Here is a 27,855-nt window from a genome sequence, read left to right as displayed (position 1 = left end):
GATGTTCGTTATGGCCTGGGTCTGAAATTATTTTTTCAATATCCAAGTGTTGTGATTGCCTTTTGAACTTACTAATTAAAAAAAATGATTATGTTCTGCCCTGGTCGAGCTGAGCTAAGCGGCAGAAAATGTCTCTGTAACAGGGCGATAGTACTGGGAACTTGAAAATGTTTCCATTTTGGCCACCCATTCTCAGCATTAAGCACTCATAGCTGACGTATAGCATGGGTTGGATAGAGGGTAAAGCTCCCTCAATTCTATCCCAATAATGGGTCTTAACCCTTAGCTTCATTGGAATTCACTCCAATGCACCAGCCCTCAATGTGGTCTGACTGAGCAAGGTTGACTATTCATTACCAATAACGGCAGAATAATGGGCAGTTTTCCGCTGTGGATTTGTGCCCAGTTAGAATAAGATTGCCTGGCTCATTCCATGAGGAGTTCTTGAAGTTGGCAGATAGAGAAGACTTTCGTCCAATCAGTCTGGCCTGCATTCAAGTCCAGGTCCTGGCACTGAAAGGATAGTGTTGTGACCCACTGTGCCTCCCTGTTCCCTCGTCCTCTACACAATCTAAACTAGGAAAGAAAGCATTATGGGATTGGCAAGAAAGATAAAGATAAATGACTTCAATATGAATCCGAGGGAAGCCTGAATTGAGGGCCAACATTTCAAGAGTGGTTTTACCTGGGACCACACAGCGGGCCACAGATTGCTTCCAGATCCAGGCTGGCACTCAGTGAATGGGCCAAGGTTCAGCCAAACCTCTGAGAAGCTTTTATATCCCTGTGTGTTTCTGCAAAGAGTGTCCCAGTCATCTAATTGAAAAGGGTCTGAGTAGACGACGTTCTGATGACCACAGGAATCTTGAAGTGATTGAAAAATTCTGACTGAGCCTTTATGGACTACATTTTTTTAAAGAGTCAGTGCTTTGGACACATTCTTGTGAGATCAGAAGAAAAAGCAGCTGTTTTTTGAGAGATCCCTGACAGTGGAAATGTCCAGTCTGGTACAAAGTCCCCGATTTAATCAGTGCTGTGAAGTGATTCCTGCTGGGGAAATTAGCCAAGGTTCCCACTGCAGTGATCCCTGCCATAAATTATAAATGCCAGGTGATGATAGGATCGGGCTGTGGGTGTGATTCTCCCATACTTGAATAGCCTGTTGATGCACACTGTCTGGGCCCACGTTTTGGTGAGGTACTGGAGGGATACTGTTTCCCATGGAAGTGCCTCCAAGAGGTGAGGGGGACAAATTAAAGGAGAATATAATGAACATGTTAAGGAAGCTGCTGCTGTTCAGTAATTTTCTACTTCCTTGGATCCTCCTGAGGAAACTTCTCGCAACAGGAACTTTGTTAAAGAAGCTAACAGCACGGCAAGACAGCATCAGTCAGATTGAACAGAACATGAGCAGCCGAATCAGTCAGGGTCTATTGGCATAGGATGAGAATGACCAGGGTCACACAGATATAACTGCCCCAGGGTGACCAGGGTCACACAGATATAACTGCCCCAGGATGACCAGGGTCACACAGATATAAATGCCCTAGAATGACCAGGGTCACACAGATATAATGCCCTAGAATGACCAGGGTCACACAGATATAACTGCCCCAGGATGACCAGGGTCACACAGATATAACTGCCCTAGAGTGACCAGGGTCACACAGATATAATGCCCTAGAATGACCAGGGTCACACAGATATAACTGCCCCAGGATGACCAGGGACACACAGATATAACTGCCCTAGAGTGACCAGGGTCACACAGATATAACTGCCCTCGAGTGACCAGGGTCACACAGATATAACTGCCCGAGATTGACCAGGGTCACACAGATATAACTGCCCCAGGATGACCAGGGTCACAGAGATATAACTGCCCCAGGATGACCAGGGTCACACAGATATAACTGCCCTAGAGTGACCAGGGTCATACAGATATAACTGCCCCAGGGTGACCAGGGTCACACAGATATAACTGCCCCAGGGTGACCAGGGTCATACAGATATAACTGCCCTAGAGTGACCAGGGTCATACAGATATAACTGCCCCAGGATGACCAGGGTCACACAGATATAAATGCCCTAGAATGACCAGGGTCACAGATATAATGCCCTAGAATGACCAGGGTCACACAGATATAACTGCCCCAGGATGACCAGGGTCACACAGAAATAACTGCCCTAGAGTGACCAGGGTCACACAGATATAACTGCCCTAGAGTGACCAGGGTCACACAGATATAACTGCCCCAGGATGACCAGGGTCACACAGAAATAACTGCCCTAGAGTGACCAGGGTCACACAGATATAACTGCCCTAGAGTGACCAGGGTCACACAGATATAACTGCCCCAGGATGACCAGGGTCACACAGATATAACTGCCCTAGAGTGACCAGGGTCACACGGATATAACTGCCCTAGAGTGACCAGGGTCACACAGATATAACTGCCCTAGAATGACCAGGGTCACACAGATATAACTGCCCCAGGATGACCAGGGTCACACAGATATAACTGCCCCAGGATGACCAGGGTCACACAGATATAACTGCCCTAGAGTGACCAGGGTCACACAGATATAACTGCCCGAGATTGACCAGGGTCACACAGATATAACTGCCCCGTGGTGATCAGGGTCACACAGATATAAATGCCCCAGGATGATCAGGGTCACACAGATATAAATGCCCGAGATTGACCAGGGTCACACAGATATAACTGCCCTAGACTGACCAGGGTCACACAGATATAACTGCCCCAAGATGACCAGGGTCACACAGATATAACTGCCCTAGAATGACCAGGGTCACACAGATATAAATGCCCTAGAATGACCAGGGTCACACAGATATAACTGCTCGAGAATGACCAGGGTCACACAGATATAACTGCCCCAGGATGACCAGGGTCACACAGATATAACTGCCCCAGGATGACCAGGGTCACACAGATATAATTGCCCCAGGATGATCAGGGTCACACAGATATAACTGCCCCAGGATGATCAGGGTCACACAGATATAAATGCCCCAGGATGACCAGGGTCACACAGATATTACTGCCCTAGAATGACCAGGGTCACACAGATATAACTGCCCCAGGATGACCAGGGTCACACAGATATAACTGCCCCAGGATGATCAGGGTCACACAGATATAACTGCCCCAGGATGATCAGGGTCACACAGATATAATTGCCCCAGGATGCAGGGTCACACAGATATAACTGCCCTAGAGTGACCAGGGTCACACAGATATAATTGCCCCAGGATGATCAGGGTCACACAGATATAACTGCCCTAGAGTGACCAGGGTCACACAGATATAACTGCCCCAGGATGATCAGGGTCACACAGATATAACTGCCCGAGAATGACCAGGGTCACACAGATATAACTGCCCCAGGATAACCAGGGTCATACAGATATAACTGCCCCAGGATGATCAGGGTCACACAGATATAACTGCCCGAGAATGACCAGGGTCACACAGATATAACTGCCCTAGATTGACCAGGGTCACAAAGATATAATTGCCCTAGATTGACCAGGGTCACACAGATATAACTGCCCCAGGGTGACCAGGGACACACAGATATAACTGCCCCAGGATGACCAGGGTCACTCAGATCTCGCAGTCCAGGATTTTTTGAAAATTCGTTCATGGGATGTGGGTGTCGCTGGCGAGGCCGGCATTTATTGCCCATCCCTAATTGCCCTTGAGAAGGTGGTGGTGAGCCGCCTTCTTGAACTGCTGCAGTCTGTGTGGTGACGGTTCTCCCACAGTGCTGTTAGGAAGGGAGTTCCAGGATTTTGACCCAGCGACGATGAAGGAACGGCGATATATTTTCAAGTCGGGATGGTGTGTGACTTGGAGGGGAACGTGCAGGTGGTGTTGTTCCCATGTGCCTGCTGCTCTTGTCCTTCTAGGTGGTAGAGGTCGCGGGTTTGGGAGGTGCTGTCGAAGAAGCCTTGGCGAGTTGCTGCAGTGCATCCTGTGGATGGTACACACTGCAGCCACTGTGCACCGGTGGTGAAGGGAGTGAATGTTTAGGGTGGTGGCTGGGGTGCCAATCAAGCGGGCTGCTTTATCTTGGATGGTGTTGAGCTTCTTGAGTGTTGTTGGAGCTGCACTCATCCAAGCAAGTGGAGAGTATTCCATCACACTCCTGACTTGTGCCTTGTAGATGGTGGAAAGGCTTTGGGAAGTCAGGAGGTGAGTCACTCGCCGCAGAATACCCATCCTCTGACCTGCTCTCGTAGCCACAGTATTAATATGGCTGGTCCAGTTAAGTTTCTGGTCAATGGTGACCCCCAGGATGTTGATGGTGGGGGATTCGGCGATGGTAATGCCGTTGAATGTCAAGGGGAGGTGGGTAGACTCTCTCTTGTTGGAGATGGTCATTGCCTGGCACTTGTCTGGCGTGAATGTTACTTTCCACTTATGAGCCCAAGCCTGGATGTTGTCCAGGTCTTGCTGCATGCGGGCTCGGACTGCTTCATTATTTGAGGGGTTGCGAATGGAACTGAACACTGTGCAATCATCAGCGAACATCCCCATTTCTGACCTTATGATGGAGGGAAGGTCATTGATGAAGCAGCTGAAGATGGTTGGGCCAAGGACACTGCCTTGAGGAACTCCTGCAGCAATGTCCTGGGACTGAGATGATTGGCCTCCAACAACCACTACCATCTTCCTTTGTGCTAGGTATGACTCCAGCCACTGGAGAGTTTCCCCCCTGATTCCCATTGACTTCAATTTTACTAGGGCTCCTTGGTGCCACACTCAGTCAAATGCTGCCTTGATGTCAAGGGCAGCGACTCTCACCTCACCTCTGTTGTCAATGTTTGGACCAAGGCTGTGATGAGGTCTGGAGCCGAGTGGTCCTGACGGAACCCAAACTGAGCATCGGTGAGCAGGTTATTGGTGAGCAAGTGCCACTTGATAGTGCTGTCGATGACACCTTCCATCACTTTGCTGATGATTGAGAGTAGACTGATGGGGCGGTAATTGGCCGGATTGGATTTGTCCTGCTTTTTGTGGACAGGACATACCTGGGCAATTTTCCACATTGTCGGGTAGATGCCAGTGTTGTAGCTGTACTGGAACAGCTTGGCTAGAGGTGCGGCTAGTTCTGGAGCACAAGTCTTCAGCACGACAGCTGGGATGTTGTCGGGGCCCATTGCCTTTGCTGTATCCAGTGCACTCAGCCGTTTCTTGATATCACATAGAGTGAATCGAATTGGCTGAAGACTGGCTTCCGTGATGGTGGGGATATCGGGAGGAGGCCGAGATGGATCATCCACTCGGCACTTCTGGCTGAAGATGGTTGCAAACGCTTCAGCCTTGTCTTTTGCACTCACGTGCTGGACTCCGCCATCATTGAGGATGGGGATGTTTACAGAGCCTCCTCCTCCCGTTAGTTGTTTAATTGTCCACCACCATTCACGACTGGATGTGGCAGGACTGCAGAGCTTTGATCTGATCCGTTGCTTGTGGAATCGCTTCGCTCTGTCTATAGCATGTTGCTTCCGCTGTTTAGCATGCATGTAGTCCTGAGTTGTAGCTTTACCAGGTTGGCACCTCATTTTTAGGTACGCCTGGTGCTGCTCCTGGCATGCTCTTCTACACTCCTCATTGAACCAGGGTTGATCCCCTGGCTTGTTGGTAATGGTAGAGTGAGGAATATGCCGGGCCATGAGGTTACAGATTGTGCTGGAATACAATTCTGCTGCTGCTGATGGCCCACAGCGCCTCATGGATGCCCAGTTTTGAGCTGCTAGATTCTGAATCTCTTCCATTTAGCACGTTGGATGGTGTCCTCAGTGCGAAGGGTCACTCAGATCTCACAGTCCAGGATGACCAGGGTCACTCAGATCTCACAGTCCAGGATGACCAGGGTCGCTCAGATATAACTGCCCCAGGATGACCATGGTCACTCAGATCTCACAGTCCAGAATGACCAGGGTCACTCTCACAGTCCAGAATGACCATTGTCACTCAGCTCTCACAGTCCAGGATTATCAGGGTCACTCAGATCTCTCAGCCCAGGATGACCAGGGTCACTCAGATATAACTGCCCCAGGATGACCAGGGTCACTCAGATCTCACAGTCCGGGATGACCAGGGTCACTCAGATATAATTTCCCCAGGATGACCAAAGTCACTCTCACAGTCCAGAATGACCAGGGTCACTCAGATCTCACAGTCCAGGTTGACCAGGGTCACTCAGATCTCACAGTCCAGAATGACCAGGGTCACTCAGATCTCACAGTCCAGAATGACCAGGGTCACTCAGATCTCACAGTCCAGAATGACCAGGGTCACTCAGATCTCACAGCCCAGAATGACCAAGGTCACTCAGATCTCACAGCCCAGAATGGCCAGGGTCACTCAGATCTCACAGCCCAGAATGGCCAGGGTCACTCAGATCTCACAGCCCAGAATGGCCATGGTCACTCAGATCTCAGTCCAGAATGGCCAGGGTCACTCAGATCTCACAGCCCAGAATGGCCAGGGTCACTCAGATCTCACAGCCCAGAATGGCCAGGGTCACTCAGATCTCACAGCCCAGAATGGCCAGGGTCACTCAGATCTCACAGCCCAGAATGGCCAGGGTCACTCAGATCCATGGAGACTAAACTTGTATGGATCTAGTATATAACTCAGGATCAGTCACTCTGGTTCTGATAACCATAATTTGGAGACTCTAACTTTTAATTTTAATTGCTCAATATAAAGCTTCGCCTCGCAGAGCACACTGTGTTCCATGTGAAATGTACATGATTGTTGCATTCAATGTGTTCCTGTGTTTTTGTGCATTTGAAAGCCAAAGCATTCAGCATTAGCACAAAAATCAAGACACTGCCAAGCTCATGTAGGCAGCACACTCAATAGTTCGCTAATCCACCCAAATGCAGGGACTGTTATCAAGTTATCCCCACTCCCGAACAGCCTGTTGAACAATGAACAGACACCCCATTGTTCCGCTGTATTCCCTGTGTGTACTGTGACAATACTGGACAAGACCAAGGCCATCTTAGCTTAGCTGGTCACAATTTTTAAAAACACAGTTCTTCCATTACATCATCTGTCTTTAGCCTGAGGCCAAGATTTTCACTTCTATTATCATACTCAGAAGACCTCTCCAAGTGCTGATCACTCTTTGGGGTGGATTTTAAAACTTTGTGCGATGGTGTACACTATCACACAATGTCAAAATCGATCCCTTTGAGTGAAGACATTCTTCCTAACATCTGTCCTAAATTTTCCTTCCATCAGTTTTAAGTCCTCATTCCAATACCCTGAAATACTCTGAAATACTGCACTTATCTGTATCGCTTAATACCTTGTGTGCTTTCATGGTGACTTCACAAAATTTATGGATGGATTCTCTTTTCTGAGGGAAAATAACATATGCTACGGAATTTGGATTTTTAAAAAAGTTTGTTCCAGTTCTGATCTGCATAATCCCTATTCCTGAAATACTAAATCAGGGAAAACACTGCAGAATCCAAATTGAGTATTAAAACTAAAGCCTGCTCTGGTAATCTGATAGCTGGACGTTTAGCCTCAGCCCAATACTCTACAAAATCTGACAGTATCTATTTGTTTAGTTGCTGTCCTATGCTCTCTCTTCTTCTCCCCGCCCCCCATAACATCCCGACACCCCCAAACCCCCTGCCCGCCACCATCCCCCAGCTTGGCAATGCTGTATGTTTATTTTGTCAGTATGAAATCAAATTTCAGTGCCCCTTCCGCGCCTCAGCCCTGCTCAGTTTAGAAACCCGAATCCCTTGGTCCCAACCCCTTACAGTTTATTGCTTTCAGCTTCTGGTGCAGATTGGCTCAGCTCGGGCCGAGCGCCTAGTGTCTTAATTGGAAGCAGCTGCGTGCAAATCACTGCCCACGACCTCGGGCTGTCAATCAGCACATTTATCAGCCACGTCATGTAGCACTTACCGAGTCAATGATCCCCTGGAGAGCCTCGAAGCCATCGTTTACCGGGAAGACATGGTCCTTACTGTCTGCAATTCGTGCCAGCTGCAAGGAATGGAAAAGAAGGTGGGGGTGGGGCGGAGAATAAACTTAATATGTAATAATGAGAAAAATCTGTTTTACAGCAACGAGCACTATCTTTTGGGAGTTTAATGAAAAGCGTGGGGCACAGATTTTTTTTTACGTCTGGTACTTTAGACAAAGTGTTAAATTCAATTCGACGTTAATATTTCTCGGGGCGGAGGAACTATCCAACAGTGAGGCTTTGACTGCTTTGCATAATATATAACTACATAAAGAAAGGGAGAAAATGAATGAGTCCCAAGTCCCACACTGCTGCCTGTTGCTGTACCACTGGAAGATTGTTCTTTCAAATCTTTACTGCGCTTATCCGGGCGAGCGATATTAGTGCCGGAACTGGAACGCTCGTCCAACGCCAGCATCGACTGCTCCCCAGCTTCAAGAATCCTATGCAGAGTAACGTTCTGTCCAATCTTCTCCTGCAGTCAGTGCGTTGACTCCAAACTCAGATGAGCGCCCTCCCACACCGACCACACCAATATTGCACTCTTTTCACTTCCCTTGGTCACTGGGAGTAAGGTTGTCAATGTAGCACTTGAATCAGGGACAGTTCTGTGATGTGAGCTCATACCCACCAGAAACCAGGTTGAGCCTGTCCAAATTGCTTACAGGTAGGACTTTTACAGGCGACGATAAAATACCCCTTTTCCTCCAGATCTCTCTGTTTTCTGTGCAGTGACGGCTTGAATTAATGTCTGGGGAAATGTGCCAAGGCTCCATGCTTGGCACAGAGCCTTGAGCCTTCAGCTGCATCGGCCCTAAGCTCCAGAATTCTCTCCCCACACCTCTCTGCCTCTTTACATTTCTCTCTCTGCTCCTTAAAATTAGAGGGGTGATCTGATAGAGCTCTTCAAGATTATGAAAGGATTTGAGAGGGTAGACGTAGAGAAGATATTTCCACTTGCGGGGGAGACCAGAACTAGGGGCCATAAATATAAATCCAATAGAGAGTTCAGGAGAAATGGCTTTACCCAGAGATTGGCGAGATTGTGGAACTCGTTACTATAAGAGGCAACTAGCGTAGATGCATTTAAGGAGAAGCTAGATAAACACATGAGAGAGAAAGGAATAAAAGGATATGCTGATAGGGTTAGATGAAGTAGAGAGGGAGGGGGCTCGTGTGGAGCATCAACACCGGCATAGATCTGTTGGGCCGAATGGCCTGTTTCTGTGTTGTACATTCTGTGTAATTCTGTATAAAACCTACCTCTTTAGCCAAGCTTTTGGTCACCTGTCCTAATATCTCCTTATGTGGCTCGGTGTCAAATTTTGTTTGATAGTCACCCCTGTGAAGCACTGTGAGATGCTTTAATACATTAAAGGCGCTACATAAATGCAAGTTGTTGTTCATGTTGATCGGAAGGAGCTTAGGTCAGAGAATTGGGGTGTTATAGCCCGAACACCCCACCCACGCCTCGCTCTGTGCCAGCATGCCTTTTAAGGCAACACCTCTGATTTAACCAGAGGTGAAATTTCTCACCTCCTTCCAAACCTAGCAGCAGGTCTCGCAGTCACTGCTAATCAGGTGCCTACAAAGAATTTTGTTAGAGGTCAACATCCTTTTAAAGGCAAATGTCAGAGGCTCATCTGTTGTGAATGAATTGTATTTGTCTTGAAATAAAATAGTGTTTCCCTTGTAAAACAAAAGGAGATGAGAGGCAGTGGCCAAGGTGTTAACGTGAAGCAACACCACTAGTATGCTTTGAGCAAGTGCAAAAATGCATCAATGACCTGAGAATGTGATACAAGTTGTGTAGGTGAAAAAATATTCCCATTAAGTCAAAAGTTACACTGCCTGAAGAGAATCAGACTGCATTAAGAGCAAACCTCGTAAATCTGAACATCTGGAAATACCGGAGACAAGACAGCATATAGACTGGGAGGTACAGCTGGCTGCAGCCCAGCAAACCTCCCTCAATCTCTGCCCTTCACTGCTAGGACTCAGCCCTGTGTCTCGTGAGTCTCACGGCTGATTGGCAGTAACTGTTATAGCCCATCACGTATTCGCAAGCAAGAGTTGGGTTCTGAAGTCAAGGAACTGGAATATATGTGAGTTTTATACATAATGGATTGTTAAGAACCCATATCAAGGCCTTAATGCATCAATGGGAGGGGGGAGGGGGGAGGGGGGTGGTTAGATAACATCATGAACCGTGAACGAACAGAGAGATACATTACCACCCTGGACAACACTGACTCTTGCTGGGGTATGGCTTTATAGATGCCAACAGCCCTCAACTACCAAGTTGATTTGTTTAACAGCAAGCCAACTATCCCAACATGAAGGGCATCAGAGCTGAGCCCAATCCTGTTCTCACCAGGCATCAACCCGCTCTCTGGCACGAGTCACCGGACAACGAACAGGAGTGGAAATCCTGGCTAAACTTGTTCCTCCCTTCCATCGAGGATACTGAGGTCAACTATTGCACCGAGCCACCACTTCGGCTAAGATCAGCTAACTCAGCGCAGATTTGAACCTGGCACTTTCCCGATCTATGGGACAGTAAGGGAGCTGTTTGGCACATCTGAAATAGTCTTTTCTTACATGTAACATACAATCCCATATAAAACTTAGATGAAAACCTTTTTCTTTATGAAAACTCAAGGAAGCAATGTTGAGTGAAAGTTGCCCGATGTAAAGGCTGTATGAAGCCACTCAGACTGAAATCGTGATGAGCTTTTAATTCATTGATAGCGAAAGCGACATACCTTCAGTACAGGTTATAAACCACTGCAATATCAGTAGAACATTCAGAAATATTCCATCGGTACACAATCTCACAAGTGTATGACTGTGGACCAGAAAATGGTGCACTCCACATGGGAGGGGCACCCTGCCTTTTCTTCCACCACCCCTCCACCACCCCACCCCACCCCAACCCCACTGTTCACCAATAAAACAAAACTGTGGAGATGCTTTCTTCAAGCTCTATAGTTGACAATCAAGGTGCATTTTTAATACTGTGAAATGTATGCTCAAGCTTTCATTGGAGCGCTATGCTTTAACTTTGGACGAACTTGAGATCCTTGAATTCAAGGAATCATTGGAATGCTTGCTCCTAGCATTTTGCAGCAGAACGATTCATTTTTCCAGCAGCTTTATAAATCAGTACTATTATTCACTGCAAATATAGGTCACTGTGGTGCTACAGTTTTTTAAAAAAAGTGATGGGATACCCAAGCTGTTTGGAGACCAGGTTCCAAATCTGGAATCCTACCAATGTTAGGGAGCAGGTCATTAATGGACATTTTTTTTTTAAACAGAGGTTTTAGCACAGATTTTTAACACATGGCTCGTGGCAAATATTTGATGAGAATGAAGACCTTTGGCAGTTGAAGAGTTAACTAAGTGATTCAGCCTCTGTTTTCAGAATTCCATTCACAGTGCTCTATATGGAGCAGAATGTCTCAAACCTGTGTCTAATCGAAATATTGTCAGATAAATGGTTAAGGGAGTATTTCTAAATCACATACACACACACAAACTCAAATGAAACATGGACCTTGCTGAAGTAAAGGAACATCAATCATTATAAGCTTTGCAGTACCCGAAGATTTTCTATGTTAGACAGTGTTGTTTCCGAGCTCAAGTCTCAGCCCTGGAAGATAAAACCCAGGGACTTCTTTGTTTCTTACTGACTCTATCAATCAGTCAGTGCATGAATGAGCTCATTCTGTACACATCTGATTCTGTACACCTTTCCTCACTGGTTCAGGAAGTAAACGTGACCACACACCTGGGTTTCATTGAAATCTTTGACGCCGACACAGTAGACCGTCGCTCCAAGACTCCGAGAGCGGTCGGCCTGGGGAAAGAAAGAGATGGATCGTGTGAAAGATTGAAACCACTGTTATGGATAGCAACAGGTAAATAATTTAGCACCGACCTGTTTCTTATTTACCCCTTTTATACATTTTCGGATCACATGATCTCAACATAAACTCACTGCTCTGCTGCAAGCAGCAGCAAGGTTGTGTGACCAGCTGTTCTTTTTTATCCGACTGAATTTTGTTGTACAATACAGGTTGTCTCAACTTATTTTTATTACCCTATAATTCTACTCATTCCGATAAACTGTCAAAACTGCATCTGAGTTTTCCTTTCTCCTAAGTTCCAAATTCACCACCCTGCACACTCTTCCTCCTCCGTGTGTCCTTGCTGTGTTGAACTTAAGACTAATTGTGCCGCCTTCTATTTTAGGATCCCAAAACCGGGAACTCCTTACTTCTCAGTCTTCCCTTCCTATTACAATCTACAGGTTTTTAAAGCCTAAGTTTGAGGTCGCACATCAGCTACTACTTGGTTTATCCTATCTTTATTTGAGACTTTGATAAGTCTCTCCCACACTTTCCAACCTTGGTTTGCTGCACTATCAGTCTTCAGAAGGTTGTGGGTTTAAGCTTCCCAGTAGGACTTGAGCTGGCACTCCATTGCTGTGTTGCCGCAATGGTGCTGACCTTTGAATGAGTCTCCTAAACCAAGGCATCACACCTTTCTCAATCAAAACCTTCAGGAAAAAAGGCATATCTAACCGCCAGGGGATGGGATATTAAAAGAGGTATTGGAAAGATGTATGGAAGGAAAGAGACCAAGAGGGAGGAAAAGAAGGATACTTCTGGACTGCCCGAAGAATGGGAGATCATGTGGAGAATCGAAAAAAAAAGCACAAGTCAGAGTGGTTTGGAGAAGGGACAATTGAGCCAGAACCTGACTCAGGCAAACCACTGACGATGATGAACTGGTTTATCTCATTTCTGCTTGTGGATGGCGCTGGTGCAGATGTTTGTCATGTCTGCCATGTTTGTCTATATAACAACAGTCACTGCAATTCAAAATCAATTCACCATGTGAAGTCTATTGAGATGTTTAGGTATTACATAAATGCAAATATTTTGATAAGTTTCTCAATTTGAAAAAAGGCCTGTAACTCAGACCTGGATCACCTTGGACCAGCTCCAACCACAGGTGCCATAGCGAATGCAAAATGGCTGCCAAGTTCAAGACAGCAACAGAGTTCAGAGGGAAGCTAACAACATTGTTAATAAAATACTTGAGTTGAGCGGCAATGATTTATGATGTCATTAGAACCCCTTGACTCAATGACTTCATTGTAACATTCTGCCAAGCATCTGCTTCCCTGTACTTATGTGACCCACAGCCTTCAGAGGCTGGCCAAGGATCATCAAGGGAGCCTCGGCTGAATTCACCCTCTGACCAGCTGTTGTATGTAACCTGTACAAAGTGCTTCATCTCCATTCAAGTGAAATATCCAGCAGCAGAACAGGGTGAATGCACATTACAGGCAAATAGGCCATAAATCACAGGCTCCTGATAGACCTGGGAGCTTTTGCATGAAGCAGGGAAACAATTGCAGCAAAAAAAATAGGCAGAGTGTAAGAAAACAAAAGCTGTTGACGGGAATGTCAAGAATAAAAGTTACAAAATAAGTAGAATTGTGCGTTGGGTTACATACAGATATTCCATAATCCTGGGCTCTCAGCAAGGAAGCCACACTTAAAGAGAGAGCGGGTTGGAGACAGGGCCACAACACTGTAGCCCCAAATCTCTGACCTGTGCTTACCTGCAAGCGAGGCACCCTGCTCCAAACCGGGGGTTGCGGATTCATCCCTATAATGTCTTGTAACTGTGGCATGTCATCCGTTGATATCACCAACCAGCACTTTCTGATTGGGAATCGCAATGGCTGGCAGGCACCGGTGTAACAGTTGAGGTTAGTGAGGGGAGGTACCGATGTGCTGGGGTCCCGGGGACACTGGGCAGCACTCGCTTGCCTCCGAGCTGGCTACAGCCATCCCTGCTACAGTCCAGCTGCTCTCGGATTCAGGCAACTTCATGCAGATTCATGACCAGCGGCAAAGCTCTTGACAAATGTAATTAATGGTAATTAAAACTTTACTACTTGCATCAGTTTAAATACTTCACCACTGCAGTCTCCAATTCCCCATCCCTACTGGGATCTACAGCCCTTTGATATGATTAATTCTTTTCTGTTTTTTTCCTCCTCTCTCCCTCTTTTCAATTTCTTTTTGCAGATGAATAGGTGCAGCCATCTACTTTGTCACTCATTGTCAGCAGGACTGATATAGCATAGGTTAGACGCAAAGGAAAGCTCCCTCTACGCTGACCCAACAAGCACTCCTAGATCTGGTATAGCATAGGTTAGATGCAGAATGAGATACATTTACGCTGCCAGTTTGTGCTGAATGATGGACAGTTTTACTCCTTGAATCTTTGCCGAATAATTGTTTTGAGACTGCCATGACTCATTTTGGGCACCACCATTTTGTTCACAACAACAGACCTTCCAACCTGAGGAGAGCTTTATGAGGCTGGAGACTCAGCCAAGTGCAAAAGCCACAAGGCATAACCAAATTTGTTGGGAATTCAGGAGCTGCTTTAGGGTCCCAGAAGCTTTGGGTTGTCACGAACCCTTCACTTATTTTGTTCGACACAAAATACACCTGGAAATTAAGTAATGAGACTCGTGACATAAAAACAGATACACAGCAGGTCATCAATATATGAAGAGAGAAAACACAGGTTAATGTATTGGGTATACAGCCTTTTTTCGAATGTGATAAGTATGTACATATATTTTTTAAAAAGTGGGTGACCATTCAGAAATGGTAAGTTAAAGGTTCTGCATTAAATTAAGGGGAACAAGGAGCGCATAAAAACTGTAAAGTCAGTTGTTTTCTGAACAACTTTATATTGGGAGCAATGGTTTCCCTTTAAATTAGAGGTGGCCAAGCTTTTTGTCTTTGTGGGCTACCTAGGTCCATATGATGAAGCCTCAAGAGTCACAGATAAAGTTCAAGTCAATGTTCTGAGTAGTTTGCATATATCTTGAACTGTGGATACTAACTGCTCTTGGTGTTCTGAAAACAGTCCTGTCCAAACCTCTTAATGCTAAAAGGATCAAGGGATATGGGGAAAAAGCGGGAACAGGGTACTGATTTAGACGATCAGCCATGATCATTTTGAATGGCGGAGCAGGCCCGTAGGGCCGAATGACTTACTCTTGCTCCTATTTTCTATGATTCTATGATTCAAAGTCCATAAATTCAAACAGAACTCATCAGCAAAACAAACAGAGGCACAGATCGAATTGGCTGGGCTCTGTGGGCCAGATTTCCAGGGCTTGTTGGCCTGAAAAGGCCTATGGACTATAGTTTGAACACCCCTGCTTTAATAATATCCCCCACACCAACAGGCACTTCCCTTCCTTTGCTCTGTACTTCAACCCATGCTGTATCTGACTTCAGAGTGCTGACAATGAGTGACAAAACGGATGACTGCATATCTTCAACCAGGAAAAGACATTGAAAAGAAACGAAGAGAAAGAACAAACAAGAACTAATTATATAAAGGGCTGTAGATCCTGATAGAAATAGATGAATTGAACTTCAAGTCAAAGAAGGTTCCATTTCTGATCAATTTAAGCACAAGATCCAAGAATCAAATTATTGTTTTATCTGCAAAGTTTAACTGTGTATAGTTGAAACCTTTCCTTTCCGAATGTGCAGATTCCAACAGGCTGCTCCCACTATGCTTTGAATATTGTGCATTTTCAATTGGTCCCATGACACATTCTTTGTGCACATGTTTCTTTTTAAATTCCATGCATTTACTTGGCTAGGCGATGTAGAGAGGAGACTACATTCCATCACAAACAACTCCAACACATCAAATTTGACACAGCCATCTTACCTCTCGCTCCGCGTAATAAAAGAGGTTCTCCATAAGCTCGCCATCTGTCAGAGCGATGATGACGCTGGCAGTCCTGTAGCCTGTGTTGTGAAATATAGTCAGTTATTTTCAGAACTCTGCCTGGCATGTCTCACGCAAAAAAAAAATTAATCTCACCTTGAGGTGCTGACATAGGAGAGACAGCCTTTCACTTTAACCCTTTTGAACCCTGAATTTCTAATGGCAACCTTTGAAGATATAAGGCTATAATCTGCAATACTTCCCTTCATCCACCACCCCTAACTTCTGTCCATCCCTTATTCTGATCTCCAAAAATGCACCAAGTGGGAGTTGCTCCCTGATATCATCTGTTGGATAATCATTTCTGTGAAGATATTAAAATGGGGCTGCACTCGTGGGGTTCCTTTGAGTGCCAGTTGATGTGCGATGTGCGTGTGGTTGTGTTAAGTGAAGCTGACCTGTGGGATGAACAGATTTCTGTCTGCTTCCCACCTGTATTAACTTTAACCTTGCAGCCTCCTGGATACAATGCAACTTCCAGTACGTGCCAAACGAAATTCAAAATGGCGGCCGCGTGGGTTTTTTTTCATCATTGCAGCATTACTAACGCCTTTGCTTTTCTTTCTAAATAAAATGTATTTTGATTATCTCCGCCTCCCCTTACTGATTTCCAGGACTCTGGGGAGATTTTGGCTGAGTTCATTCTGTTTTTAAGAACTGGAGCTTTGTGGAATCTTTTGTAATGGTATGACTCTTGCTCCCCTCCCCCACCCAATTTTTTTTTTCTCCTGATGCTGCATACCATTCTCTAGCCAAACATCTTGATCCCAGAGCTTTACGATCACCACTCTGAAACCTGTGAGCAGCAAGTGCATGCCAACAGCTCGGAATAACTGTCCATCCTTGTCAGAACCTAGTGGCTAGGTGGCGCCAAGCTCGCATTTTAGGAGCCTGTGTGAGGTCATTGGAGACAACTGAAGGAGGGAAGGAGATTCACAGTTTTGAGATCCTGAGAACAAATGGATTAGTGGAGGAGAAAGTGAGCTGAATCCTGGTTTCAACACAATGGGGATGCAGGGAGGAGGAGTATATAGGATGGCATCTGTGCACTTTAGGTGAAACAAGGGAGCAAAGGTCAGCGGAGCAATAACAATAGTAGTGTAGAGACAAGAAAGGTTTCATAGGAACATAGGAATTGCTAGACGAAAAAAGATCAGGATCCATCTAGTTCTCATTATACCATCCTGGTAGTCACATGATACAACAAAAATAGAATTGTTGACTAATCATAGCAATTAATCTCTATCAATTAGTCTACAACAGATCCACAAGAAAAACCCTAATGGTGGAGAGCTTTAGGAACCAAAGATCCAACGTTACCTGTTCCTCCTAAGCATGCTACATTTACCACATGTCATGTCTCAAATTACTCCAATACTGTATCTCAAAATGTTATTTTTTGGGAGAAATCGAGCTAATTTGCATTTGAATGGATCAATACTAACTGCTTCCACCGTCTCCCTGGGAAATCTGTTTCAACAGATTTTCTTGGATACACAAATCTCCATCAAAGACGGGCACCTCAGCACCTCACTCTACCGCAAGCCCACGGACAACCTCACGATGCTCCACTTTTCCAGCTTCCACCCTAACCACGTCAAAGAGGCCATCCCCTATGGACAGGCCCTGCGAATACACGGGGTCTGCTCAGACGAGGAGGAATGCGATGGACACCTACAATCGCTGAAAGACGCCCTAATAAGAATGGGATATGACGCTCGACTCATCGATCGACAGTTCCGACGGGCCACAGCGAAAAATCGCATAGACCTCCTCAGAAGACTAACACGGGACGCAACCAACAGAGTACCCTTCGTCGTCCAGTACTTCCCCAGAGCGGAGAAACTACGCCATGTTCTCCGCAGCCTTCAACATGTCATCAATGACGACGAACACCTCGCTATGGCCATCCCCACACCTCCATTACTCGCCTTTAAACAGCCACCCAACCTCAAACAGACCATCGTTCGCAGCAAATTACCCAGCTTTCAGGAGAACAGCGTCCACGACACCACACAACCCTGCCACGGTAACCTCTGCAAGACATGCCAGATCATCGACACAGATACCACCATCACACGAGAGGATACCACCCACCAGGTACACGGTTCATACTCCTGTGACTCGGCCAACGTTGTCGACCTCATACGTTGCAGGAAAGGATGCCCCAGAGCATGGTACATTGGCGAGACCATGCAGACGCTGCGACAACGGATGAACGGACACCGCGCAACAATCGCCAGACAGGAGGGTTCCCTCCCAGTCGGGGAACACTTCAGCAGTCAAGGACATTCAGCCACCGACCTTCGGGTAAGCGTACTCCAAGGCGGCCTTCGAGACACTCGACAACGCAAAATCGTCGAGCAGAAATTGATAGCCAAGTTCCGCACCCATGAGGACGGCCTCAACCGGGATCTTGGGTTCATGTCACGCTACACGTTACCCCACCAGCGAACAAATGTTATCTGTTTTTAATATAACGGGTCAATTGCTGTCTTTTCCTTCCGGATGTTTCTATGTTTCTGCCTCTCTCGCTCTGTTTCTTTAATTGGCATCTCCACATCATCTGTTTTTTTAGTTCTGGCCATTTGTATATTCGGTGGCCTTGTAGGTAACACCTATCTGTCTGAACACTTTGGTTGCCTTGGCAACGGGCAGTTGAAAAGACTATCTGTAATCACCAGGCATTGTTCTGTGATTTATAAATGCGATAGGTTCGAGGATTTCATTTCCACATTCACCTGAAGAAGGAGGAAGCCTCCGAAAGCTTGAATATTTTAAAATAAAATTGTTGGACTATAACTTGGTGTTGTAAAATTGTTTACAATTGTCAACCCCAGTCCATCACCGGCATCTCCACATCATGTTTCAACAAAGAGAGAGGTTGGAGGCCAGAGTTGGGAGGTGTTAGACTAGCCTCCCCTGATATGGGAGCAGAGTTCAAGTATTGAGGGTGTATTCAACTCAAAAGGAGTGAGGCAAGATTGTCCACTGTCACCTATTCTATTCATTGTCATCATCAGTGAGGCGTTGCATGGCATCATTAGGGATGGTGTTGTAGTTGAGGATTTCCGAAGGTCTTACGCTGCTCCTTTTCACAAATTATATTGTACTGTTGGTGAACTCACCTGTGAATTTAATGCACTTTACTCACACTTTCAGCACCGTGGGTTATGATGGTCTGTCCCCAAATGCAGTATTATGGATTTCAAGGGGGGAACTCTACGTGTTGATTGGAAGATAGAAGTAGCATCTGCTCCAATTGTTGATTCATATCAGTATTGGTGGATACTAATTTTAATTTGGACATAATGCTTCAGGATTGAACTGAGGAGAGGCAAAGGACACTTTGGTCTTCCTCATCTTTCTCCAGTGACAGCAAAATCCCAATGCAGGTTAAACGTGTGATGTATAAGGTGTGCAAATAATTCTCCATTGTGACTCAGAACTTCAAGGCACGCAACAGAAAGGCTACTTCCTTGTGTGAGATTCAGAACCAAGCTGTGAAATAGATTGGTAGCAAAGAGGGAAATGGTTTTAAGAAAAGATGGATCCTGCCTAAACTGACCTATCATTGAGTATCCTGGAAGGCAGTCAGCCTCTGTTGCACTCTAAAGACCCTGGATTAAGTAGTTGGTAGTAAGTAAACCTGGTACATGGCTCCAAACTTGGATGTCTAGAACCACAATGTGGCTGGCATGTCACAAGCTGCCCCGTGCAGGTACACGTCAATCATAAAACTGATGAGGAACTATGTAAGACGTGCCATAACAGCTGCAGGAAGGCACAAAACGGAGACTGGGTATCGGAACACGCAAGCATATATCCAGGGCTTGTGCCCACCCTGATTGGGCAGCCGAGAGAGAAGCAGCTGCTACTTAATCTCCACACCTTCAACTGGTGGAACCACCATTCAATGGGGTACTGCAGGGTGGGTGGTGACAATGCATTCATATACATTTTATAGTGAGTTGTGCTGCTCCCCATCCTACTTGTGAGGAGCTGCTAGTACCTGCTGTGCCTTTGTTTGTCAGTTGTCCAATGACCAGCGCGTGACTATGCTCTTTTTAGGGGGTGGGAGGTAGATGGCTGTCTTTGGGTCAAGGTGGCTCCAAGATTACACGCCTGGACGCTCAGATCCAAACCATTCTCTGTGTCAGACTAGGTAATCTGATAACTGAACCAAGCTGGTCCACAGTAACCCAGGACACGGTTGGTGACTGACCGGCCAGCCTGGCTCATTAAAGGAACTTAAAGGGACAGACCCATTACTAGGGGCTAGAATTCTTTTCGCTCAGCTCCAGATAATCCTGAAAACCAATGCCCTAATGGGTAGGGTGCTCTTGGCCGTACAGGGAGCAGGAAGCTTACCAGGGTGGTAAAGACCATTTGGAAAAATTGCTTTATTTACTTAACAGAGCTCACTGTGATGGGACTCTAGCCATTGGCGGATAAGGTATAAGGTAAATGGGCATCAGGTACCATGACTGGTAACTTTTTAGGGTGAGAATGACCTGAGGACTTGTTTGATACAACCATTCAATAGTACTGCTGGCATTACAATGAGGGACATCCTTTGTAGCATTATCCGGGTACGCAGTGATCAAGCCTGCACAGTGATTGCACTCACCTTCGGTGTTTGAGTAGTAGATTTGTTCGCTTGCCTGAAATAAAACAAAGCATTGAAATCAGAGGCGCTAACAGAAGGTCGGAATCGGGAGACTGTACCCGTAAAACCATGGCATGCAGCTCCTCGGTGTGGTGCAGGCGGCAAGCTGGTAGCTTCCGCACTCTGGTGTTCAATCCCCCACCATCTGGGTTGGGCCTCGAGACCAGAGCCTTTCCCCCCAGGAGATTACAGAAATGGGGTGCGGTCCATATACACAATCCACAGAGTTGGGCCTGAACTGTTCTCATCCCGTGATCTGAAACTGGAAGAGCAGCTGTTGTACTTGTGGGCGAGTCCCTGGGTTTTACAAACTAAGAGATAGCCAAGCACAGCTGTCAACTCTAACAAGCAGGGCTGCTGGCAACATAAAGTACAAGAATACATTTTGGTAGGAAGAACGAGGAGAGGCAATATAAACTAAATGATACAATTTTGAAAGGAACACAGGAACAGAGAGGCCAGGGGGTATATATTCACAAATCTTTGAAGGTTGCAGGGCAAGTTGATGAAGCTGTTAAAAAAAGCATGTGGGATCCTGGGCTTTATTAATAGAGGCATAGAGTACAAAAGCAAGGAAGTTATGCTAAACCTTTATAAAATACTGGTTAGGCCACAGCTGGAGTATTGTGTTCAATTCTGGGCACCACACTTTACGAAAGATGTCAAGGCCTTAGAGAGGGTGCAAAAGAGATTTATTAGTTTGGTACCAGGGATGAGGGACTTCAGTTATGTGGAGAGACTGGAGAAGCTGGGGTTGTTCTCCTTTGAACAGAGAAGATTTGATAGAGGCGTTCAAAATCACAAACAGTTTTGATAGAGTAAATAAGGAGAAACTGTTTCTAGTGGCAGAAGGGTCGGTAACCAGAGGACACAGATTTAAGGTGATCAGCAAAAGAGCCAGAGGCGACATGAGGAAATATTTTTTTATGCAGCGAGTTGTTATGATCTGGAATGCACTGCCTGAAAGGGTGGTGGAAGCAGATTCAATAATAACTTTCAAAAGGGAATTGAATATATACCTGATGGGGAAAATTTTACAGGGCTGTGAGGAAAGAGCAGGGGAATGGGACTAGTTGAATAGCTCTTTCAAAGAGCCGGCATTGGCATGATGGGCCAAATGGCCTCCTCCTGTGTTTACCTACTTTGACACCATGAATGATATGGGGATGGTGCCATTGTTAAATCCAGCGCTGAATTAGTTAAAGGTCAAGGTTTTCCCTCACCACACTACAAAGGTAGAGTACCGTTGACAGAGACTCGCCACTGCCCCCTCCAAGACTCAGTGGAATTGCCAGATGGGAAATTCTTTTATTCTCGAGGATTGTCATTTCTCATCCCTCAGAAAATACAAGTAGTGAAGCACAATGCAGACTGTACCCTCTCAAAGCCCTCGTGCATGTAGGTATCCCCTCCAGGCTGCACCATTTGCAGTTCCTCCAATCCTTTGCGAATTTGTTCCCTTTTGAAAAAAGACCATTAAAATACGTTAAGTATTTTATAGGCAATAAATTGATCTAATTACCTTGACTAAAACGTTTTTCGCTCTCTGGACTTACACAGCTATCTGTACGGAAATCAATTGTTTCGCAGACATTACTGGAGCTACTGATTAGAATAAGCTCCTTGAAATTTCACTCTGAGTATTAGCTTACAAACGCTTAACTTTTAATATATGAAATTCCTTTGTCTGCTATTTTAATGGAATTTTAATGGCTCTGATTAAATAACGGCCAAAGGAATTTCATGCATATGTTAATATTCCCATGGCTTAGATTCTGAGGCTCTGATCTCTGATCACTGAGGATGTCCCATGAAGCATTGTGTAGCACCAGACTAACCTAAATATTTATTTTAAAAATAATAAATTTGATTTAAAAAATTGTGAAAAACATGGATCTTGCAGCTGAAACATGCTAAGGGTAAGCATTCCAGCTGTAATTTAACCAGTCTTACATAGGCCCATATTAAAGCACACAGCACCTTGGTGATGCCTTGGTAACCAGCTACTATTTAGAATTGCAGGCCTGTACTTTCCTGATGGCATAGTTGATAAGTGCACTGACAACTGTAGGACTGAGACATACACACCAGAGACACACACCAGAGAAGGCTCAGGTCCAACTGTGATCTACGCTGAGATGGGTGGGGCGTCTGTGCCCCAGAGAGGTCACTGTCCTGCAAACTCACCCACTATCTGGCCTCACCCATAAAGAACATCCATTTGGGCAAGACATCGAAGTGTATCCTGGAACAGCCTCCCATCATGAGCCAGTGTTTTCAGCAGAAAAAAATTGGAGAAGAGAAACATGGGTTTCATGCTGACAAACTGAACATTTCTGCTGATAGTGCCTCATCAAAGCAAGTCGCTTGCAATTTCAGTAAGCTGACCGGAAACATTCAGCAATATTGTTTCCGTGTCTGGTTTAGTACAGGACACATGGGGAAGCCCCCAGGTGGCAGCTGTGTCTGTTCCTATGCACAATGCTTGATTTAAAAAGAACCAGTTCCAATGCTCTCTGCTAATAATAATATTGTTTTGTCAAGAACAGGATGGAGGAAACTTGTTCAGCAGCATCGACGAGTTCAAAGAAGCAATTTTATTGGCTAAGTGAGCAATCCATCTGCAAAGGAGGGTCAAAAGTCAAAGGGTGGCAGCTATTTTTTGTGAAATAAGATACATCATGCCTCAACAGTTTACCTTGGCTTGCTTTCCAAACATAATAATAAGTTTAATACTCTTGGTTCTTCACAGTATGAATTCAACCATTGCTTGGTTTTCGTATAAAACCAATTCCGATTCACTGAATGTAACTGTCTGAGAAATGAAGCATTTTTTTTTGTTGCGCAGCCTCGGTGAAGGGCCAAGATTCCAAGTGCAGGACTCTGCCAAGGCTGAAAAGACGAGGAAAGAAGTTGAGTTGAATTGGGAAATAGTGATACCAAGCTTGGATTTTAAAAGCGTGTAGATTGTAAAGAGTTCAGAGGTTTTTGGAATCTGAATAGATCAAGGTGCACACTCAATGGCTTAGTTGACGAGTGCATTGTCTAGTATGGAACTGAGGCATGCAGAGCAGAAAGGTTCAAGTCCAATCATGGGATCTGGATTGAGTGAGCTTGGTGAAGTGATAGGGGCAATTTAATTTGCCTCTGCGTTCCTGATGGATTCCTACTTCCTGATAATTTCCTACTGGAAACCTGTGTGCATGGACACAGGATGAGCCCAGGAAAAGGATGAGCTATGTTGGCTCCCTTGGTAAAATCGTCCACCAACACTTGTTGTCAAGGTTGATACAGGAGGAACTTGGATGAGGTACAAGAGGGCATCTTGCCCTCATAAAAGCATATCTCAGCAAGGAACCAACACCTGCAGGACAGGAGGGGCAGGGAGAAAATGGGGGGAAAAACAGGACTATTGCTGAGAATGCATAGGGAAATAGTGTGAGCCATTTTGAGATCGGGCCTCATTTAAATCTCACCACTGCCTAAAATTGGAGGGGGATTCTTGGGTGAATCTTCCATCCATCCCCTATATGTCAAGGCGGCATGTGGAGGGAAGTTCCCAGGTACAGGTTCCATTATGGGCCCAGTGAAGGCCCTAAACCTTTACTGTGGGGATCAATTACCTTACTCTGAAGGTACAGAGGCTCGGCTAGAAGCCAAGCACTTTTCTTCCAATTCTTTTCCACTGGTGCAGAATGGCCGGGGGGCACCTCAAGTGGTGGCTATGGGCTTCTGGCAGGGTATGATGGTGGGCATGCCCCAGTTAAGCAAGTGACCCCTGTATTTGTGGGATTTCAGCCTAAACTGATGAACACTCCCAAATCCAGGAACACTGCCCCTTTCACTCTGAAAGGCAAACAGGAGGATCCAATTGGAAAATTAATAATAATGTGTGATTCGGCTGGGCTGGAACGAATCCCTTTTAAATATTTCTTTGCAGCCTCAAAGTGTTGGGTTGGTTTCCCTCCCTGAAGCCTGTCGCTGTGTCTCTGATTAATTCCGAATGTTGGGAAGGGCAATGCCGAAAATGGCAAAGGCAGACTTGCAAGTTTCTTTATAGCCTCAAGAAGCTGCTTTTCTGCTTAGTTGATCAGGCAGAAAGGCCTGTTGTTGTTGATTGGAGTCGAGAGAAAATGAAACGAATTCTCTTCTGTGTCCACAGCTCCCTCAGTAATTGTGCGGAGTTTGAACATAACTCTGGTGTTAGTTACTACCCTCAGAGTGCTAACCTCACCCTTTTCTGTTTACTGTAGACTTTCCCCATTTTAATATGCTGCCGTTCCTTCCAAATCTAGTTTGCATAAGTGGGTACAGTAGCTTGGCGGTTATGTTACTGGACTAGTAATCCAGAGGCCTGGACTAATAATCCGAAGTTATGAGTTCAAATCCCACCATGACAGCTGGGAAATTTAAATTCAATCAATTAAATAAAATCTGGAAAAAAAACTAGTATCGGCAATAGTAGCCACGAAACTACCAGATTGTCGTAAAAACCCATCTGGTTCATTAATGCCCATAAGGGAAGGAAACCTGCCGTCCTTACCAGTTCTGGCTGATATGTGACTCCAGACCCACAGCAATGTGGTTGATTCTTAATTGCCCTCTGAGATGGCCAAGCAAGCCACTCAGTTGTCAAGAAGGTGGCTCACCACCACCTTCTCAAGGGCAATTAGGGATGGGCAATAAATGCTGGCCTTGCCAGCGACGCCCACATCCCATGAACAAATATTTAAAAAAAGTCCACACAAGTGTTTCTCCACATAATCCAACCTGACCCACTCCTTCTACTTTACGTTCAGAGCAGTCAACATTCTTCACATCTGAGGTGCGAGATTTTCTGTCGCCCTGATATAGTGACTCGCTACAAACCAGACACGGTGGAAAGTGACAAATTACATCCCTCACTGGGAGCTGGAAGAAAGGCTTCAATTAACTCACAACTCTGAAATTCTGATCTTGCTATCAATTTTGCCAAACATTGCTAATGATCTCATTAACCCATTGTATATAGAAGTTAAATTCAGGAGAATCATTTTGACAAAATATATAAAAGCTTTCTCATGTGAATATACACAAATGTGTGTGAAACTCAAGAATGGAACTCCAGGTGGCAGGACAGCATCGAAGGTTGAGAGGCTCCAGACAGAAGCCTCAGGAAGGTGGCAGATGGGATGGTTCTCGTTGATGGTCCACTGAATATTCCGTCACATATTAGTACAGGAGTTCAAAGCAAGTCAGGACAGGTGAAGAAGAGAGGGTCAGCATCAGGACCGAGGACAGGTGAAGAAGAGAGGGTCAGCATCAGGACCGAGGACAGGTGAAGAAGAGGGTCTGCATCAGGACCGAGGACAGGTGAAGAAGAGAGGGTCAGCATCAGGACCGAGGACAGGTGAAGAAGAGAGGGTCAGCATCAGGACCGAGGACAGGTGAAGAGAGGGTCAACATCAGGACCGAGGACAGGTGAAGAAGAGGGTCTGCATCAGGACCGAGGACAGGTGAAGAAGAGAGGGTCAGCATCAGGACCGAGGACAGGTGAAGAAGAGAGGGTCAGCATCAGGACCGAGGACAGGTGAAGAAGAGAGGGTCAGCATCAGGACCGAGGACAGGTGAAGAGAGGGTCAACATCAGGACCGAGGACAGGTGAAGAAGAAAGGGTCAGCATCAGGAGCGAGGACAGGTGAAGAAGAGAGGGTCAGCATCAGGAGCGAGGACAGGAAAGAAGAGCCAGGGCAGGTGGTGCAGGATGGTATACTGGGGTCTAATTTTTGTGACACTGCTACTGTGCTGCTGCCGTCAGTAAGTTCTTTTCCCACAGTTGCAGCGTGGTATATATAACACATACAGTCTTGTTGCTGCTGTTGTGCACTATGGGAAAAGGGGCATTCCACGTTTGTGAAAACTGCCACGCTGACAGTGCCAGAGCATCGTCCATGTGCATAAGATTACAATCCTCTTACTGAGGCCGCTCAAAGTATCCGTGAGCACTTGAGAGGTTAAACATTGATCATGTGCTCCCCAACTGCACGTTGCTGGTATAAAAGTCCAGCTCAGACTGCCAGGAAACCGCCAGGCTGGCTTTTGAAGGATGGGACTGGTGAAAAGCTTTGTTGTGCAGACGTTGCTTGTGGGTTCTGACTGAAGAATGGACCAATTATAAGGAGGACTGCTGTTCCCTTTTGATGGGTAATTAACAGCTTTCTGCTGGCCTCTACCTGAGACAGCCAACTAACCATCTTCTCAGCTGGGGATGTCTCGAAGTACTCCTCAACATGTCCCAAGTCACCAGCTTTTCAAGTGCCTGTGGGACGATTTGCTTGAGTTTAAATGATGCGCTGCCAGATGCGGAATGTGAGCTGTCCGGCCAATATAGCATTGAACAATGTTTTTGTAAATTGAATTTTATTTTAACAAATAATCCTGGTTTGTGCTATTCTGGCATCATTAAAGACAGATTCTTTCCCTGTTTCCGTGTCCTGGAGGGGCCTTGCAAGATGTCTGCAATTCCTTGACTGGCCAGAGCATTGATTCATTTGATACTGCGGAGGTATTTATGTAGAATATCTCCATCCATGCTTCTCGTACTGCCTGGCATACATGGAATACTTCTAATGATCTGGTACTCTGGGGTCACCCACCACATACCAAGACCTTGTCCATGGATATGAGATGGAGGTCCTCACTGGTAATTTACTGCCACCCCAGCTTGCAGATGGCACGCTTGGTAAGACTCAAGTTCCCTTGATCCATTTATCCTGTGCACTGCATGACCGAATACTCAGAGGGCAAGTTAATAATGTTAATACATTGGGAATTATTCCATGAAATGGCAAAGAGGCTCCGACCTTTAACCCTCCAAAATCATATGATGCATGCCCTCCTCCCCTCTTGCCCCAGTAGCAGAAAACTGGTCAAAATGGAGTGGGTGTCCATGAAGTGATGCAGTATTTCATTCCAACATTAGTATAGCTCTGTATCCATGGTCCATTATAGCTCTGAGAAAAGGCTCTGTGTACAGGGCCCCTCTAAGAACATTGGAAAGCTACTAACCATCATGCTCTGCAGGCTGTGCTGCCTATTTTGCTAAGTCTGTGGCTTATTTTACTGGAAACTATTAACCTTTGACTAGTGATTGACTCTTGTCACCCTCCTTGCTTGGCAGAGCAGCTATGTGATAAAAGAGGAACAACGATCCAAAAAGTGGAACAATAATACAAAGATAGCAGCAAGTTCAGGACTGTGATGAGATAGCTAGACAGCCGGAAAAGGATCTTGTGGTTACATGAGTAACCTTAGGGCAAACAGACCAT

At 45.7% G+C, this 27,855-nt stretch overlaps 1 protein-coding gene across 1 annotated transcript in view; it reads right to left on the bottom strand.

The window, feature by feature from the left end:
- The window catches only part of LOC137335729 (anthrax toxin receptor 1-like), a 147,749-nt gene that overhangs the window by 99,323 nt on the left and 20,571 nt on the right, over window positions 1–27,855 (bottom strand). The window contains exons 4-8 of the mRNA XM_068001045.1: window positions 21,926–22,007; window positions 20,510–20,543; window positions 15,820–15,899; window positions 11,825–11,893; window positions 7,971–8,051 (exon numbers count right to left, since the gene is read on the bottom strand). Of these exons, the coding sequence (XP_067857146.1) occupies window positions 7,971–8,051; window positions 11,825–11,893; window positions 15,820–15,899; window positions 20,510–20,543; window positions 21,926–22,007 (346 nt within the window). The remainder of the gene's footprint in view (window positions 1–7,970; window positions 8,052–11,824; window positions 11,894–15,819; window positions 15,900–20,509; window positions 20,544–21,925; window positions 22,008–27,855) is intronic.

Source organism: Heptranchias perlo, chromosome 20, assembly GCF_035084215.1.
Source record: "Heptranchias perlo isolate sHepPer1 chromosome 20, sHepPer1.hap1, whole genome shotgun sequence".
Classification (NCBI taxonomy): domain Eukaryota; kingdom Metazoa; phylum Chordata; class Chondrichthyes; order Hexanchiformes; family Hexanchidae; genus Heptranchias; species Heptranchias perlo.
This window is presented reverse-complemented; position numbering and strand designations above follow the sequence as displayed.